General features: G+C 39.4%; 2 protein-coding genes across 2 annotated transcripts in view; one reads left to right on the top strand and one right to left on the bottom strand.

Annotated features, from left to right (window-relative positions):
• iqgap2 (IQ motif containing GTPase activating protein 2) overlaps positions 1-18,902 on the top strand; it is a 39,727-nt gene that overhangs the window by 16,719 nt on the left and 4,106 nt on the right. The window contains exons 7-32 of the mRNA XM_063489049.1: positions 432-545; positions 656-834; positions 1,831-1,918; positions 2,133-2,296; positions 2,717-2,804; positions 3,023-3,186; positions 4,445-4,605; positions 5,761-5,885; positions 6,649-6,812; positions 11,487-11,577; positions 11,900-12,067; positions 12,196-12,338; positions 12,500-12,670; positions 12,991-13,074; positions 13,246-13,317; positions 13,412-13,481; positions 13,789-13,997; positions 14,164-14,316; positions 14,712-14,875; positions 15,017-15,241; positions 15,578-15,718; positions 16,214-16,298; positions 16,436-16,668; positions 17,226-17,358; positions 18,213-18,315; positions 18,397-18,538. Of these exons, the coding sequence (XP_063345119.1) occupies positions 432-545; positions 656-834; positions 1,831-1,918; positions 2,133-2,296; positions 2,717-2,804; positions 3,023-3,186; positions 4,445-4,605; positions 5,761-5,885; positions 6,649-6,812; positions 11,487-11,577; positions 11,900-12,067; positions 12,196-12,338; positions 12,500-12,670; positions 12,991-13,074; positions 13,246-13,317; positions 13,412-13,481; positions 13,789-13,997; positions 14,164-14,316; positions 14,712-14,875; positions 15,017-15,241; positions 15,578-15,718; positions 16,214-16,298; positions 16,436-16,668; positions 17,226-17,358; positions 18,213-18,315; positions 18,397-18,538 (3,634 nt within the window). The remainder of the gene's footprint in view (positions 1-431; positions 546-655; positions 835-1,830; positions 1,919-2,132; positions 2,297-2,716; positions 2,805-3,022; positions 3,187-4,444; positions 4,606-5,760; positions 5,886-6,648; positions 6,813-11,486; positions 11,578-11,899; positions 12,068-12,195; positions 12,339-12,499; positions 12,671-12,990; positions 13,075-13,245; positions 13,318-13,411; positions 13,482-13,788; positions 13,998-14,163; positions 14,317-14,711; positions 14,876-15,016; positions 15,242-15,577; positions 15,719-16,213; positions 16,299-16,435; positions 16,669-17,225; positions 17,359-18,212; positions 18,316-18,396; positions 18,539-18,902) is intronic.
• Positions 8,665-10,455, bottom strand: f2rl2 (coagulation factor II (thrombin) receptor-like 2). The gene is made up of 2 exons (XM_063489050.1): positions 10,260-10,455; positions 8,665-9,982 (listed from the first exon to the last, which is right to left on the bottom strand). Exons 1-2 carry the CDS (start codon positions 10,321-10,323, stop codon positions 8,961-8,963), a joined length of 1,086 nt encoding a protein of 361 aa, XP_063345120.1. The 5' UTR covers positions 10,324-10,455; the 3' UTR covers positions 8,665-8,960.

Genomic DNA, 18,902 nt, shown 5'->3' with positions numbered 1-18,902 from the left:
CTTTTTATGGGGCAAGGCCCTGAACCTTTTGATGGCACCTCGTGTGTACCCATATTCTCCTGCAAGCAACTGTCATGGTGCTCTAAGAGCAACATGTCGTCATCTTAATTTTCCTCTAACAAAGGACATTTACTCTCCTCATGTGTGGTGTGAGGGGTCTGTTGTTCTAATATCACTTGATCATTTTTAACTAGTTTTTTGAAGATTATGAAATATTTATTTCAGGGTTTTGGTGGATTGATTTTAACAGTCATTGTGTTCTGATGCCCCATTTAACAGTTATACTGGTTAGAAATTTGTCCCAACTGTATGGTTTTTTTTTTTTTTTTTTTTTTTTTTTTTGTTGTTGTTGTTTTTATTTATTTATTTATTTTATTCTAATGTGCTGTGTCGCAGCTGTTTCTCATGTCAGTAATATATGTGTTTTACAGAGGAAGAGATCAGTAACATGAGGAGTGAACTGGAAAAGTATGGCATTCAGATGCCAGCGTTCAGTAAAATTGGAGGTATCCTGGCCAATGAGCTTTCAGTGGATGAAGCTGCCTGTGAGTGATCTTTTAACCTTGAGCCACTCAGTTGTTTTTGAATGAAGTAAACAGAGTTATCTGATCTGATATGTGATATCCTCCACTAAATCCATGTTTTTTTTCCTTAGTGCATGCTGCTGTGATTGCCATCAATGAAGCGGTTGATAGAGGTCAAGCATCTGTCACAATGGGAGCCCTGAACAATCCTAACGCAATGCTGAGGAACACACAGGAACCTCTGGCCCAAGAATATCAGGACACACTGAGCCAGACCAAGTCTCGCAAGCGGGATCAGTCCTCAGGGAGGGTGAGAAGACAAACACTTCAGTGATCTCTTGGAGCTTTTTCCTTTTTATTTAGTATCTTAGCTGCAGGGCTAGCTCTACACTGGAGTCTTAATGCTTTAAAATGTAGCTGCATGCTAGAATAGACTGGACTGCTGAGTCATAAAACAAACAGGTTGTGCTGTGTCAGACTGAGAATAGGCAATTCTGATTGCTTACCAGCATACACTGAGGCAAAGGAATTATGAGTGTTATAAGCACTCATAATAAGGTTTTTACCCTGGGGAAACGTCATCCTGGGGGGGATCCATCAATTCTTTCTATCCACTGTTCACACCTTGGTTTTAGAGCCACCGTTTGGCTTATAATTTATTTATTTTTGTTATTTTTTAGATGAAAAAATAACAAAATAACTTTCTCATCTTCAACCTCGTTAAAATTGTCCTCACCCCTTTAACCTGAACTAACCTTGAACCATGTAAGCAGGTATGATTAAGTTACACCTCTTACTGCTGCTGAGGCTGACATGTTTTCTGTGTTCAAGAGCACACGTGCTGACCACAGACAGATTTTAAGAGCTGTTGGTCTGAATGTAGTGTTAGAAATTTCTGAATCATGTGTGTTATTTGAGACATTTTCCAAAGGAATATAAAGCAGTGTGATATGTATGTGGCAGCTATATTAACTCGAGAACTGCACTGACATCTGAAAATGGTTGCCTGCGCTGATGTGCTCTACAGGCTTTGCCAGCACATTCCAGTGACTGCATTGTAAGCTGTATTTACCTAACGCTCCACGCCATCCAGCACCTCTCCTCCCATTCTCTTTACAAACACTGTGCAAACAGTAGCACTAGCTTTTCTTTTCTTTTTTTTTAAATTTATATTACCACACCAATGTAAATGAGAATGGGAGGCAGTAAATACAACCTGCTAAAATATAGTGCGCTTTGTTTTTTTTTTTTTTTAACAATTATATGCATATAATGTGATTATATTTTCTTTGTCTCCCTCTGTTAGCGGTCCTCAGTTGCTGCTGAAGAAAGAGATGTTTATGAGGAGCTGCTGACTCAACAGGAAATCCAGACATGCATTGATCTGGTCAACAGTAAGAGCTTCCCTATGTTTGCTTTACACACATCCTCACTTAAACACTGTCATGTGTCACAGATGTTTTTGTCTTTGTGTGAGATGGGCCTTTATGGGTATTAGGTCTAAACATCTGTTAAATCAGATTATGCAGCACAGTTACACAGTTAATCAAAACAATATTAAATTAAAGTTAAAAAAGTATCTGCTCACTGTCTTTTTCCTGTCTCCAGCCCAGGAAGCTATAAGGCAGGTGAATCATGCTGTGTCGAGCCAGGATAAAGCTGCTCTGCTGGCTGCGCTTAGGCTCAACGCGCTGGCCTTGCTCGGTGTTCAGGAGTCAAACAGCCGGTGGTATCTGGAACATTTTACCAACTACTGTCAGCATAAATCTAAGGTATACAGAGTCAGAGCTTGTTTGCTCAGTTGTTGGATTTAATTTCAGCAGTTTATATATAGTAGAAAATCCATTGCTAAATGGATGCACACAATCCTGTTGACATATGAGGAGCACGTTAAATCTACATTTACACTTACAGATGACCATATTTTAGACTTGACTTTCACCTCTTTAATAAACACTGTGGTGTTTTTTTTTGTTTGTTTTGTTTTGTTTTTTTCCCCGATTTTCTTTGTGGTCTTCTTGTTATCCAAGCATTGTTACAAGTGAGCAATGGCCTGCTTTCGCATGAAATATCTAACTCCATCTTCAGATTAAAAAAAAATAATCAAGTCAAAATGCAAAGAAAAACGAGCCATTTTTTTGATGGGGTCTTTTTGGATATCTGCTTAGTGTACTCTAATTTTTCTTCTTCAGGAAGGTGGAAGGGTCCAGATTCTGGACAAGGAAGAGATTCAGCGAGTTGTCAGCTCCTGCAATGACTTTGCTGAAGCAGAGAAACGAAGTAAGTAGCTTTTGTAACTTCGGGATGTTTACTAATGAGTTAAAAATCAAACTAGCTAATCACCCAAATACGACTCATGATAAGTATTTAATATGGATTCTTAAAGGTCCTTCAGCACATCATGTATAAGGTTGTATGAAATACTGTTTTCGTTCATTTGGGGAATTGATTCCAAGTTACAGTGTAAAACACGACTTTGTTGTCATTTTCTTAATCAGAACTTGAAGCAGTTTCAAGAATCAATACAGCCATTCGCCTGGGCAATGCTTTGGAAACAGTGGAGGAGCTGATGAACCCGGAGGCACAGCTGCCAATTGTCTACCAAACTGCTGCCAACCTCTACCAGGCTGAGCTTTTCAGTTTGCAGCTACAAGGGGGACGGGTGAGGCATGTTTCAGACTTTTACTCTGTGCACATGGATGTTGATGGGTATTGATAAGGTCAGATATATATATATATATATATATATATATATATATAGATATAGATATAGATATAGATATATATAGATAGATAGATATATATGCTTTTTTAATTTGTCATTTATTAAAATTATAAATATATATTTTAACTCAAAAGTACAGTTTTTAAATTTAATGTTGCTGAAACGACAAAGTAATAAAAACATATCTCATGGAGAAATCCCTCATCTTTGGAAAAGAGAGTTTATTACAGAGAAATGGCTCTTTCCAAAATAAAAGCTATACTATACGCTTCTTCTGGGCTATATTCTCAGCAGCATATTAAACATATCAGGTCCCCATAAGGAGAATCATGTGCTAACGGCTGTCTAAATGACTCGGGTAAAGTTTGTAGCATGCGTGCTTGTTGTTTTTGTCTGCTTCCACTTGTCTTTGCACTAGGATGATGTCGGAGTAAATGTGCAGTCATATTCGTTGTGTTCCCACTAGTGCTGCCAGCGTTAATCTGAAATGACATTAATGCCACAACACGGCAAATCTCCGTTAACGAGCTACCGCGGATCGCCCCGTGCGTGGGGCTGGACAGCGTCAACACGTTAACGAGCAAACTGCGCTAAGCACTAGTTCCCACCCATGTAATTGAGCATTGCGTGGCACATCCGACATACTGTTTTACTTTTGTCCATGATGCGCTTACCTTCAGGGTCATACTTCACATGAAGACCAAAACAGTTCCAAAGGCCAGATCTGAATGAGGGTGGGGGAGGTTCAATTTGCCATGTTGCAACGAGCTAAGCTTCTGTCTTGCTAGCTTGCGCTGCGCTCAGTGGATCTGCGCTCGACAGTGCAGCCTAGGCGGAGTAGTCGAACGCAGATCCACTGAGCTCTCAACACAGACAGCATCGTCAGAAGAAAAGTTGATAAAATAAATTAAAAATTTTGTATTGTTCGATACACATGCGTACCGAACCGAAAGCACTGTATCGAACGGTTCAATATCGATACGAGTATCGTTGCACCCCTAATATATATATATATATATATATAGATAGATATAGATAGATAGATAGATATAGAGAGAGAGAGAGAGAGAGAGAGAGAGAGATAGATAGATAGATATAGAGAGATATAGATATATATATATATATATAGATACATACACACACACACTCACTCTGCAGGCATCAATTTTCTGATCCAGTATTTTATGTTTTTCAGTCTGGACTGAGCCACGAGGAACTGAGTGTAGCTGTAGAGATGCTGTCAGCTGTAGCAGTGCTGAATGAAGTGCTGGACACCAAAGACCCACAGGCTGTGATTGAGCAGCTAACAGACTCTCCTCTGGGCTTTACCAACATAGACCAAGACAACCTTAACAGGTAAGATAGCCGCAGGATAGATGAGGAAGCAAAAGGAAGTGTTATTGTTTACTCACCTTCTCCCCCAGTGTTCCCATTTAGTGGATTCATCTACTTTTAAGTCCGGCTGTGGAAACGACACAGAGACCATAAAGAAGATTTATTGTGATTTATTGCCGAATGTTTATACAACATGTTTATGGCAGTTTTTAATATATAACTACTTTACCCAACTTCTTATCAACATTACTGCTAATAAATAACTATTTACTTATCTCGGTCACTCTGTGCAGCAGCTAATAGTTAAAAACCTAATCCCTGGTAGTTAAACATAACAGTTAAACCTTATTGTGGTAGTTTTAACCTAATAGCATTTAATTTATATTATACTAACAAGAACATACAGTATGTGAATTTTTAGTGGTTTACACATTCACCTAACAACAGAAAGACCCCAAATTTGATCCTGGGAAGAAACCCAAAATCCCTTTGGTGGTTGTTTGAGGGGGAGAAAAACTAATTTGACCAGATAAAATCTGCAGAGCTTTTTTTCTGTATGATGATTTTTCTTCTAGTCTGTTAGTTGCTTGGTATATTGAATGCACCACATGAACAAAAATCAGTTTTATGTCTAAAAATAGGTAGCAGGTTGGTGTAACTTTTGGCTCCTCTCAAACATTTTTCCTGCTGTACTGTATGACGGGTCACTTATAAGCTTATAAGGTTAACGATTTGCTTCACAAAGTTATCAGTTTACAATACAGACAACACTGCTGTGTTTACAATACAGACAACACTGCTGTCTGCTCAGCTGTGGTGCTAAAGTGCTAAATGCTGCTGTGCTGTGGTGGGCAGACTATGAGGACACCAAAAATACATTACACCCATGAGTGTTTTGTTGTTGCTGTAATGTCATAGTTTTTTCTTTTATTTATATATATGTGTGTGTGTATATATATGTATGTGTGTGTGTATATATATGTATGTGTGTGTGTATATATATGTATGTGTGTGTATATATATATGTATATGTGTGTGTATATATATGTGTGTGTATATATATGTGTGTGTGTGTGTGTATATATATATAAAAAAATTCATTTGACTTAAAAATTAAGTTATAATTTATTTGCGCATCCAAACAATTTCTGGTTACATAAGTCCTTATTTCCTCAGGTATTCTGACATGCTTATCAAAGAGCGAGCTGAGGCGCTTTCCAAGGGCCAGGAGTTTCTAACCTGGAACGATGTCCAGAAATGCATCGACACCGTGAATGTTCAGGTCCAAGAAGAGCATGAACGTAAGAACGTCTTGCTGATTTCCTCTTCTAGTTTACATATTTTAGCAAGTGTTTTGTCTTGTGCAGCTAATCAATTTGTTATGCAATTTGGTGACTACTGAATTAATCATTAGGCTTCTCCTTGTTTCTCCTCGTACATTAGAGAACTGACATTGTTTTACAAAGTTTGCTAGGACATATCTGCACATAACAAAACTAGAACTGGCCACTTAATAAAAGCAGGAGATTTGATACTTGCTGTAAATGTAACTAATACACAGTGATCTTTTGTTGAGTAACATAAGGCGATATGTTGTACGTAGAGAGAGATGAGGCATGTAGAAGCTCACAGACATGTACAGTTCAGACAGACATGTGACAATTACTCATGCCGGACCAAAACCTGAAGGTGCTGGTGATTCCTTAAAGTGCTTTTGTCTGCTAAGAGAACCATATCAGACATCACACTGAGTCAAGCTATGATATCACACCCAATCTAAATTGTAATTTTGAGAATAACAAACGATTAACTGCAAACTGCTCAAACATAAATAATTTCCTTGAGGCTCAAAAAGGCGTAAAACTACACAGTATGCTGAGGTGGACATGACGTAAAAGTGCTCAAAATACTACCACTGTTTCAGGAATATTCTCAAATTACACAGATGTTTGAAACCTTAGAACAGTTTTTTAGGCATCGTCTTACACTGAAAAATGAAACACAATCTGTGCTCTTAACTTGTCTGAGAGGCTTTTGTTTTGTTTTTTGGTCCTCCACCTACAGGAATCATAGCCATAGCTGAGATCAATGAGGCACTAAACTCAGGTGATCATGAGCAGACCCTTGCAGCCCTCCTCCTCCCTACAGCCAAGTTGTCGGGGGTGAACCCAGCCACAGCCAAACACTACCATGATGTCCTTCAAAATACCAAACAACTTCTCTGCCAGGTAGGCGAACATTTCTTTAGTTATTTCGAATTTGAGTAGAAAAATATACTTGCACCATCCACAGCTAGATATTGTGGAATAACGTCATTAACGTCAAACGTCATTATAGCTGAACGAATCATTATTTTGTTTATTTATTCATTTTGTAAGTTGTTTTTTTTTTTTTTTTTTTTTTTTTAAACCTGTCCTGTGCAGCAAGCAGAATCATGGTCTGAATGCTTTATTGTGGAAAACACATTTGCTTTCCTAAGAGGAGCATAGACTGTCTGTAGGCTCCTCTTGTAAATGTTTTTGGTTTATTTATTCATTTTATGTTATTATTCATATCTGTGTGGGTATTAAGCTGGGGGTGACGCCAGGTTGGTGAAAGATAGAAAAAAGGGTGAAGTAAACGAGCATTTCGGTCTCCAACTCGCTAACAAAGCACACATTTAAATGATATGCAACAACTGAAAGACAAAACAGAGGGAGGGACACAAATATAGAATTTTGCTGTGTATGTGTGTTTGCGAGAGAGAGGATGTGAGTGTCTGTGTGCGGCAACAATGTCACCTCCTGAGAGCAAAAGGCAGACAGTCAAAGACCCAGGAGACCCCGGTCGTCCACACCCCCAAGAGAACTGAAGATCCAAGACCACACATGCCTATGACAACTGTCTGTCCACTCATTCAAATGGACCATTCAACGTTTTTGTTTTTTGTTTTTTTTCCACTTTGAACACTAAAAATCTGAATGAATTGAAAGGTTTTATTTTAACGGTTTTTTTTAATTATTTTTTTTTAACCATCAGTTGCACACAGAGGTTTTTCATAAATGACTCATTCTGTGGTCAACACTCGACCTTCAACAAACAAAAGACGTCAAGCAAGAATTCACGAGACAAAATAAAACAATTGAAATTAAAAAGGTGCTCTTTTGTGCTTACAACACATAAAAATAGTAAAATAAAAAATTTGATGACCTCAAATTACAGAAACAAAAGTCTAAATAGTGACTATAAAACATAGAACAGTCACAGGTATCACAGCTGTTTTATTTAATGTTTTCTTTGGTGTGTGGGGAGACGTTGACATGTGGAGTTTAAAAAAAGTCTTAATTTTGTAGTGGATAACTTTTCAGCTGGTAGAATAAATTCGTGGTATTGCTACCTCTTGCGGCAAATGTTTACGGCACGTTTTGCAAATTACCGCATTTTGCTCAGCGAGTCTCATTCCCTCGCTCGTCTGGTAGGATATAAACACACATGCTCAGCGCAGTGTGCCAGGTAGAAAATTTTCTGTTTGGGAGGGAGGGGAATTAATGATGCTTGTGCAGCGTGTGGGAGGAAAAAAAAAAAAAAAAAACTCACAGGGAATTGCATGCAGACAGCTTAATATTGCCATGGCAATTTATAAAGCCATTTTAACTATCGTGAGTGGAAAAACTCGAGTATATTTGATATATCTCCCACCCTTACTGTGTGGTAATTAAAAATGAGAAACAGATGACTGCACAGCACAGCCAGCAAAGCCACGTGAATAGCCCTACCAACTGTGGCCTATGCAGCTCATGTCCCCCCTGAGACCCTACGTGCGTGGGTGATGTGTTGTCAGAGAAGCGGAGGGAGGAGAAGGCACGGGATGATGATTAAGATCAGGAGGTAGAGGACTCCCCCTGGAAGGAAAGGGCGAGCAAAGCAGGTTCAGTAAGCACCCCACTTCCTCCATGAATCATTATTTAAACCATGTGTCATAACTTTGTCTTGTTAGTTTTGTTATACAGCAGTTTTTTTTATCCTATGTCATTTCTTTACATTAGGCCATGTATATATCTATCTGAATTGCTCGATCTTGATTTTAAAGTAATGGATATATCGTTTACAAAAAGTATTGTTGACTTTTGGATATAATTTTAATGAAAAGATGAACAAAACATGACGCATAAGACATGTTTTTAGTATACATGGAAACAAATAATACTATGGCCACATTAACAGTTTCTGGTTCTGGATGTAACGTGGATAAAGCCTAATGTTAACCCTGTTAAATCCACAATATCCGGTCTTCAGTTTTTCATTTTTTCCCTTGTGACTTCCTGCTGTGTTCCAACAATAGTCCAGTACGGAGGCTTGGGTTTGGTTTTGGGTTTTTTTTGTATACATGTCCAGTATCACGTCATAACTGCTTGTCTCTGAGATATCTCGCGGAGAGAAATAAATTGTAGTTCTGAAGCCGCTGTCTTGGAAATAAGCATACACAGGAAGGGATCAAGACAACTGTGAAAACAGCAGAGACACACAGCTACTCTGAAGTATCCATACAGGCTGTCGTCCCCACCGGAAAACAGGCGGATGTAGTGGGCCATATGCAGGACGCCGCTCGGCAAGAAGCACACCAAGAAGATGCTGAAAACCAGAGTGCTGACTCTGATAAATGGCTTCCAGTCACAAGCACTTTGACCTAGATGGTAAATTACAGCCACATGGGCATAGATACAAAAGAGGAAGGGCGTTATAAAGCCCAGACAGATAAGCATCAACCTATATGGCACCAGATGGGAGTGTGATTTTTCATCTAGGGGAAGTACATCATGACATGTTGTGATCCCCAGCTGGGGGATGTTGTAACTCTGCCTGACAAGGAGCTCAGGCACAACAGCAGCCCCGAACAGGAACCATATAACCAAGCACGTCCACACCGCCAGTGTTTTCGTAGCAAGTCTCCTGTACATGAATGGTTTGACCACAGCCAGGTAGCTGTTCAGGCTGATGCACGCGATGGTCTGAGCTGAGCAGTAAACATTACCGTAAAACAAAGCCGTAATCAGCCGGCAGGAGGTTTCCCCAAATATCCAGTTGTTCCCATTGAAGTGGTAGTGAACACGCAGCGAAAGGGAAAGCAGGAGCAGCAGGTCAGACAGCGCCAGGTTCAGGTGAAGAACGACTGTGGAAAAGGACTGTGCTCTGAGTCGGACTCTGAGAAAGGCCAGAATGTAGCCGTTGGAGGGGATGCCCACCAGCATAGAAAGGATGTATGATGAGGGTATGACCCAGGTGCTGAGCACCCCTGTGGTATAGGCTGTCACTGGATCCTCTGGCTTCACATGCAAGTTTCTGCCTGTGTCATTATAGTCTGCCTTAAAGGTCCTTGGATTCACTGTGTTAGGTTGGATTTTGGTCCTGTTTTTGTTTCCTGTAAAGAGTAGAAAACAGTTTTTACACCTTCAAACCAACTTTCATGCAAAAAGTTTTTTTTTCTTTTGTACCAAAATGTTCTGAAGTTTTTTTGGGTTTTTTTTGTTGTTGTTGTTTTTTAAAAAAGAAGTAATTTTGGTTTTCTATTTTGTGAGTCTGAGTTGGGAAAAGAACTTTCCCAGTTGTTGGTTACCAAAATGTACTTTTTCTACAAGGTTTAAGCATTTTTTTAAAAGAGTTATCCTTTTAGTAATGTGTTAACTTGAGAAACTTACCATCAAGCTGATTGGTCTGCACTGCCATCAAACAAATGAGTAGTCCTGGCATGAGGTCAAACATGTCACCGTTAAGTTGATATTCCAGTATTTCCCAGTTAATTAGGCTTCAGCCTTCTTGGTGTTGCTTCTTGTCAGGAGTTTTCCACCAGTAAAACTTTGTGTTTTGCATCTCTTCAGTGCAGCAGTCGAGCTGATAATGGTGTGAGCTCAAACTCAGCTTCCTGGCAGTGTATACAGAAGCATGTTTCCTGCCTGGACTTGAAAACTGAATTCCCTGCTGTCTGCGTCAGTCACAGCCCTCTGAATCACTGGAGTGGGGGAAAAAACTACTTAATGGTTTACAGAGCTGTTTATCGTGTTTGTCCAAGGAGTTTGGTTCATTTAAGACATTTGACTAGTTTTTTTTACTTTTGTTAAAATGCGATTTAGTGTTTGTCAGCCTAGTGAATTAGAAGCTGGTTTTCAGACAACATAAAATGTGTAGCAATTACATCATGAATGCAATAAAGGAAGTGAAATGTGTGCTTGAAGATGGTCATTTAGTAAAGTGGTTTCCCAGGACAGTGTTTTTCTTTCTTCCTGTCTTGCCTCCATGCTGTGCTGCTTTTGAAGGACTGCTATGTCCTTCTGGCTTGCACTATCGCATCACACATGTAATATTACCTCTTATGACACCCTCAATATATGAGGAGTGTGTGAAACGCATAAGTAATGTCTTTACTTTCAGACTGCTTCAGTGTTTTGTAAACAGCGACTTCCTTCCTGATGGTCTTGTGGTCGATGATGCACCCCTTGATGTTGTCTAAAATTAGCTTGAGAACAAACATAAGGATCAAGCTGAATAAACATGCTGTGTTTGTTGTGACTTTTGAGCCCATTATAGACTGAGGTCATTGTTTTAAGTGGTGGGCTAGGATATGGTTGCAGGTCATCTTTTGTCAACTTTTCCTTATTTGTCTTGACTGGTTCCTGGCACTGGTTCTCTATAATGTGATCATTATCTCTATTAAATATCTCCACAATCCCAGTTTGACTTTGTGTACATTTACTGTACCTCAGATATTTTCCAAACTTAAAACTTTTCACATTATTTTGGTTCCGGGTCCTTTAAATATTTTAGAAACGATGAACAAGCTACTAATAACGCCTTGTGTGAGTGAGTTTGAGTTTTGTCTTTCTTCTGAAATGAAGAGGAATGATCTTTATTCTTTTTCCTGATCGTAGAGCTCCGGTGATGAATCTGCAGTGCTGTGGCTGGACCAAATCCAAGAGGCCATACTGACAGCCAACCAGGATGAAAAGGAGGCTCTCACATGTATGTTCTCGTAAAGCCTGATTAAGTCTTCAAATTGATCTGCGATTTGTTTCCATGAATAACTGTCACATAATGCCTTATAGATGCTCTTATCGAGTGTTTCTTGTTGTTATAGCGAGGCAGACGTAGAAATGAACTATTGAAAAATAACAATTAAAAATGTCAATGTAATTCACTTGATGTCTAATTAATTTTAATTTATTTTCCTGTACACTACTCATTGTGTTCACATTGTACTTTTACTGTATACTGTTGTTTTATTTGACCCAATAGCGTTGTGAAGCTGACACCAGCGGTTTATCTTTTTGCTTTGCATTGCTAGTGTCTGGAGCAGTAGCTCATATTAACAAGACAGTGAATGAGGGGGACTCCCAGAATACACTGGAGGCTTTGCAGGCTCCCAGTGTAGGGCTGAGAGCAGTTCTTCCTGAATGTGCTGACACGTACCAAGATGACCTTTCACAGAAACAAAGAGACGGTGCTGCTGAAGGTAACAGGATTTACATCTGTGGGACAGCAAGTGTGCTTTCTGTTCAAGAAACTCCAGTGAGAAGTTGAGAATTTGTGTCAGATTTATACCAACAGACTTTTTAAAAAGCACTTTCTGCTTTCCTCCAGGCAGCACTGATGGTGTGTGGGTAAAACACTGCATCAAGGACAAATATGACTATTTCTATAACCTGGAAACTGAACAGGGCACCTGGGAGGAGCCTGAAGGGTTTGAACAGAACAGTGGACATCTCAGTAAAGAAGAAATCCAGGTACTACCCCTTGATTATAAAGCTTTATTAACATTTCCCATTGATTGGGCTGATTTCATTTTTAGTTTAACAGTAGTTTCATTGAGATTTGTTTATACTTGGATTGCATCTAAACAAACAATTTTCATGCTGCTGTGGGGTATGCTTGGTTTTTCCCTCAGAATGTGGTGACCTGTGTGACTGCTGAGTATAACAGGGAACAGCTATGGCTGGCCAATGAGTGCTTTGTGACCAAGCTGCAGGCGAGAGTCAGAGGTTACCTGGTCAGGAAGAAGCTCACCCAGAGAATGGAGTATCTGCATCAGCAAGAACCACATGTTATAAAACTGCAGGTAGCTTATAGAACCTCTATAAAGTGTACTTAGTAATTAGTCAGATATTCCTCATTGATTCTGGATGTCTAGTACTTATCCAAGCACAAACAAATCATAAGCAAAGGTAGCTATATATTTACATTAAATTACAGCCACTGCACTGACTGCATATTTTTGTTTGCATCTTCTTAGAAGACAAACCAACAATGACAACAATGTCTTTAGAAAACCGATATCTAAACTTCATGTCTAAGCTTCATAAACTGATTTGTGGTGAAGCTGATGCCGAACTTGTTGTTGCTTGTACATGTTTGTCTCAATTTTTCCTTTTTTTGCAGGCTTGTTGGAAAGGTTACAAACAGAGGAAAGTGTATAAAGAGAGGATGAATTTGCTTCAGAAAAATGTTGCTTCCATTGTCAAGGTGATGAATTATTTTTATTATGAATGACAGACTGAAACAGGAAAATATTAATTGGGATTTTTAACACTTATTAATTAACCTGTGAATAACATTAGCAACATAGCTGCTGCATCAAACGCCTGGTGTATATATATATATTTTTTAACTGTTTAAATACTTTATTTTATTTAGATCCAGTCTTTTGTAAAGATGTGGAAAGCAAAACGTGAATACAATCAGAGGCAACAGTTCTTCAAAGATCATGTGAGTAATACTTCATTGGCATTACTCAGGTGCAGGATTTGGATTTGGGTTTGTTTTCATGCTTCCTAAAACTCTGATTCATTTTTGTGTTTAGGAAAAAGAAATTGTGAAAATCCAAGCTTTTCTAAAGGCCAACAAAGCCAGAGAGGACTACAGGACGCTAAGTGAGTCATAAAGAATTTAGATCTGCGTTTGAATATGAAATTATGGTCTTAATGCATGTTTCGCCAGTTTTAGAGGATTGCAACTTACAGCGAGTCACAAATTTTTGAACAACCACATTATTTGCAATTTTCTTCCCCCAGTTTTTCCTCACAGTCAAGCTGAAAATATTGTTCAGTTCTGATGATAATATAAAATATGAAAAATACTGTCTGTGCTGGTCAGCTGTAATATAAATGCAGAACATGATGAAGGATAAACTTGGAAATTGCATTTGTTGCTGACTTTATTTTTTACACCAACTCTCAGCTGGAGCCAAGGATCCTCCTCTGTCAGTGGTGCGTAAGTTTGTCCACTTGTTGGAGCAGAGCCCTCTGGATCTACAGGAAGAGCAGGAAGTGACATGGCTTCGGGAGGAAGTAGTCACAAAGATTCGCTCCAATCAACAGATGGAGAAAGACTTGAACCTAATGGATATAAAGATTGGACTGCTAGTGAAGAACAGGATCACTCTGCAGGTTGCCGTCACCTCTAATTAATACGTGACAGGAAAACAGAAAGTTAATAAAATGGGTTGAAATCATTTATAGTTTGAGTAAAATGTTGTTGATACTAAAATCTAAAGAAGTTTCTTTATCTATTATCCAGCCAAACTCCTATTTAACTTTTTGTTTCTTTGAAAAGGATGTCGTGTCCCATAATAAGAAAATGAAGAGCAAGAAAAATAAGGCGAGTAAAGATGACCCGATGGCAGGAGACAGACTCGGTATTAAGGGCCTGAGTAAAGGCAAAAGACGGAAACTCGAGGCCTACCAGCATCTCTTTTATCTACTACAGGTATGAAAAATATGTCTGATTTCTTTTCCACTCACCCAGTGCCTGATATAAAACCAGTCGTGGCATTTCAACTGAAAAAGACTCAAAATATACTGCTGGTCCCAAAGTTATTTGGAAGATATTTGTAGATAATTCGCAGATGCAACTTGTATAATTCATCCACCGTGGGGTTTTTTGAGAGGGGGGGGGGAGGAGTTTGTCCAATTTCCACTACATTTGGTTCTAAAGTCAGCTGAAATGCAGGCTGGTTTTCAATAGACAGTAAAGGACAACTTCAGTGTCACCAAACCATTGGAAAAGAAGCATTACTCTGCCTCATCAACTTTAAATGAACTCATTCAGTTTCACTTCTAGTCGCCTAACACTGTGCTTGCTTTCTCTTCCATTCTCTTTAGACCAATCCATCCTACCTGGCTAAGCTGATCTTCCAGATGCCCCAAAACAAGTCCACCAAGTTTATGGACACTGTGATCTTCACACTCTACAACTATGCCTCTAACCAGAGAGAGGAATACCTGCTGCTCAAACTCTTCAAGACTGCTCTAGAAGAGGAAATCAAGTGAGTATTGTGGCTCTATATAATACTATACCATGAAAGTTCACTGTACCTAGTTTACACTTATTTTACTCAACTATAACCTACTACTAACTGTAAATGAGTGCCTATGAAGTCCTTTACTATCTTCTCTGCGTGTCTCAGTTCTAAGGTGGACCAGATCCAGGACATAGTGACAGGCAATCCAACAGTTATCAAGATGGTGGTGAGCTTCAACAGAGGTGCACGTGGTCACAACACCCTCAGACAGCTGTTGGCTCCAGTCATTAAAGACATCATTGAGGACAAGAGCTTAGGCCTCAACACAAACCCTGTTGAGGTCTACAAAGCCTGGGTCAACCAGCTGGAAAGTGCTACTGGAGAGGCCAGGTAGGGAGAATACTGCCAGCATAGTTAGTTACCCCTGGCTTTTTGCACTTAAATATTTCAGGTATCAAACTAATTTTATTATGAGACAAAGGTAAGCAGAGTAAAAACAAATAACTTTGTTTCTCAGCTGTTTATTTAGTTCATGTGCTTATTTTTTCAGTTTTTTTTAATTTTGTGTTTTACTCATCTTGAAATTTCAGCTTTCTGAAGAAATTTTTTTAATGGCTTGTTATCCTAATTGAATTTTGAATTAGCCGGAGGTATCCAGCGTTTAAAATTCAGGTCTAAAAGCATAAAGCAGTGAACTTTACACATGCATCTTCTGCTGCCCCTTAGCAAGCTGCCTTACGAAGTGACTCCTGAGCAGGCCATGTCACATGAGGAAGTACGCAACAGGCTGCAGGCTTCTAGTCAGGCACTGCGTTCGGCCACAGATAAGGTCCTGAACTCCATTGTGTCCTCACTGGATAATCTCCCGTAAGTCTTAGGAGCTGTTAATGTCAAAGTCCAATTTCCTTTGTCTGCTCTGTGACTTTTCCTGGTTAAGTTCCCTGTATTGTATTGTATTGAACTGTTTAAATGTTTTCTTTCATGCCATGATTTTTATTTGTAGTGTATTTTCTGGTCTCTTATTAAGTGTTTGTCGTTCAGTTTTGCTATGATGCAAGCGCTCATCTGGCCAGTTGTTTGTGCTTTGTGTGACACGAGTCCTACCATAGTAACCCAGTTTTGTGGCTCATCGATCTTCACAGTCTAGAGTGTATAGACCACTAGATGGAGCTGTTATGCAATTTAAAATCTTAAACGTTAAGGTACATACTGAAGACACTGAAAGCCATCAATACTTGCAGTCATTAATGCAGATATTGATGCATCAGATACATTCCTTATCACAAGCTTGTTTTTGCCATGTAGTATGTGAGTGCATGTTTGTGCTTCATGTCCCATCAATGCTTTGTGTTTTGCATGTAGTTATGGCATGAGATACATAGCTAAAGTTCTGAAGAACAGCCTCCATGAAAAGTTTCCAGATGCCTCAGAGGATGAGCTGTTGAAGGTATCAAATGTCTAAATATATCCATATATATGGTATGTGTGTTTTGATTTTCATAGTCATGCATGGTCTTCTCTATAGGTTTTATTATTGTGATCCTGCTGAGGTAAGAGAAAATAATACTTTTTTAAAAATGTCAGATTGTAGGTAACCTGCTGTATTACCGCTACATGAACCCAGCCATTGTGGCCCCAGATGGCTTTGACATCATTGACCTGTCAGCAGGAGGGCAGCTCCACCAAGACCAGCGGCGTAATCTGGGATCAGTGGCAAAGATGCTCCAGCATGCTGCTGCCAAGAATCTGTTTGAGGGCGAGAATGCACACATGACGCCCATGAACAGCTACATATCACAGACATATGAGAAGTTTAGGTAAGGAGTGGAATACACGGCACAAATCTGTACTCTGATTTGTCTATGGAGATAATTTAGTTTTGTTCAATGCAGAGCACTGATAATACGGTAAGCTTTTCATCCAAAACAACATGATAAAAGTGTGATGGAGGAAGAACCAGTTTCTTTCCGATAACAAAGAATGGTAAACCCTGGAGATGAACATGTTTGGCCGCGTTAAGCTGACATGGTGGAAGTAGAGGGAATCCTGGCAGCAGAAGCCAGCCCGCTGTGCCGTGTCAGCAGTTCGGACATGCGTGTCTACAAAATCAACCAAATTCCAGACTGACTAGAGCAAACTAAATGGGAGAGGCTGGGCGGCTATGTGCTGTTATCTGCCTCACTTTGTGTTTGACTCATCATTTCTGAAAATCCAGATAAATCTCAGTCCATTTACTGGAAAAGGTCAATATGAACTGCTAACCTTGCTGAGGAAAACAATACAGAGCACTTCACAGGAAGTTGAGCAATTTTGAGTTTCTGTGGGATTCATGTTCATGCTCTGGAAGATCTAATAACAGCTGATTTCTGTCCAGGTTATTTTTCCAGTCGGCGTGTGATGTCCCTGAACCAGAGGAGAAGTTTAATATTGACGAATACTCGGATATGGTGAACTTAAGCAAACCCGTCATCTACATATCAATAGAGGAGATCATCAATACACACTCGGTAAACCCAAGCAAAATGATAAAGATTCTTCCTGCTACTCCTGAGGATATAATTAAACTTTACATGATTCATACTTAAATGACTTGCCCTGTCTCTCCATGCCCCTGTCTTGCATGCTTGTACATGCTACAAACTGTTATTGGAAACAGACATTCTTACTGTTGCTGCTACTAGAAAATATATTATTGAGATTGCATTGATATTAGATCTAGCAGGGGGATATATTTTGCTCCAAGCAAGTAAAGTTTGAAGGTTTCTTCTTTAGTCTTCTTCTGTTTCTCTGTGTTACCAGTTTTTAGAATATATGTACGTTATGTCCCTTTATCATCATCACCACTTGACATCCTGTTTCTTTCGTTATGTTTCCAGAACACTTCCTTCCAAAGGGGGTTAGTATTGAGGATGTCTGTAGGTTCTGGCCAGCTGTGTCTTTTTGCCATCTGTTATAAATGGAAATTACTTTCCTGTTGAATTTGACAGATGTTCCCTAAAATTTTGTTTCGTACACTGAGGTAGTTTCTGTGTGTTAAATATATGAAGAAAAACAAAATCCCAGCTGAAAAGGGGATGTGATTTTTACCTACAAATAAATGTACTGTTGCATATGTAGAACTGAGCTGGATGTTGGAAACCAAACAGTCACAGTTTCATACTTGTGGTATGTATTAAGGCGCTGACTGTAATAAAATTTAGTAAGAGGACGTTTACAAGCGGTTTGCTATATCCTGCTTCTGCTCTCTGTTTATGGGAAAATCTATCAAGCTTCATCTCAAAATGTTTAATATGTTCAATGACTAATTTTATGTGAACATTTTAAACTTTCGATGTGACTAACCAAATGTGTATTTGTGCAGCTGCTTTTGGAACATCTGGACGCCATCTCTCCAGAACGCAATGACTTGCTGCATGAGCTGCTACAGGACCTCGGAGACGTCCCTGATGTAGAGGCATTGCTCGGTACGCTCAAGTAAACTTGTATTTTGATTAATCACAAATTAGTCACAGGTTGACTGAAATCTGTACTACTTTTTTTCCCAGGTGAAGGAGCTGTTGACCCAAATGATCAAAATAGGGAGAGTGCTCTGAGTCAGCTGGCGAAGACCGAGATCTCCCTCACTCTAACCAGCAAGTTTGAGCTGCTGGAAGGAGATGACAGAGACTTAAAGACCCTCAGTACAAAGTAAGGTTGTCACTGGAGGATGCTGAGACGGACACTCCTGTGTGTCCAGTAACAGACTTTAATCCTTAGGCTTTAGGTGTTTAGCCCTGTAATGGGTATTTAAAGCAAAACTTTGACGCTGAATTACATTCCTTCAGAAATCGTCTACCTAGAGTTTGGTATTGCTATATGATGCACTGCACTTAACCCTTCTTGACACATTGTACGTTTCTTTGTGGCTATCTTTCAGTTGCATATCTTTGCTCTCTTTCCTGCTCTTCTATCATATCCTGTTCCAAAGGAAGGGGTTTCGTGGTCTGGCTTATCTTGCCTCTAATGCATTGTTGGTTTTGTCCTTATTCTCGGACACAGTTCACAGCTAGTG

This window comes from Pelmatolapia mariae, linkage group LG12, assembly GCF_036321145.2.
Source record: "Pelmatolapia mariae isolate MD_Pm_ZW linkage group LG12, Pm_UMD_F_2, whole genome shotgun sequence".
NCBI classification, from domain to species: domain Eukaryota; kingdom Metazoa; phylum Chordata; class Actinopteri; order Cichliformes; family Cichlidae; genus Pelmatolapia; species Pelmatolapia mariae.
The sequence above is the reverse complement of the archived record's forward strand: the minus strand, read 5'-3'. Positions and strand labels throughout refer to the sequence as shown.

Coding starts and splice junctions, on each gene's coding strand:
- f2rl2 (XM_063489050.1), bottom strand. CDS start 10,323: ATGTTTGACCTCATGCCAGGACTACTCATTTGTTTGATGGCAGTGCAG. Junction 9,983..10,259: donor GCAGACCAATCAGCTTGATG/GTAAGTTTCTCA, acceptor TACTCTTTACAG/GAAACAAAAACAGGACCAAA.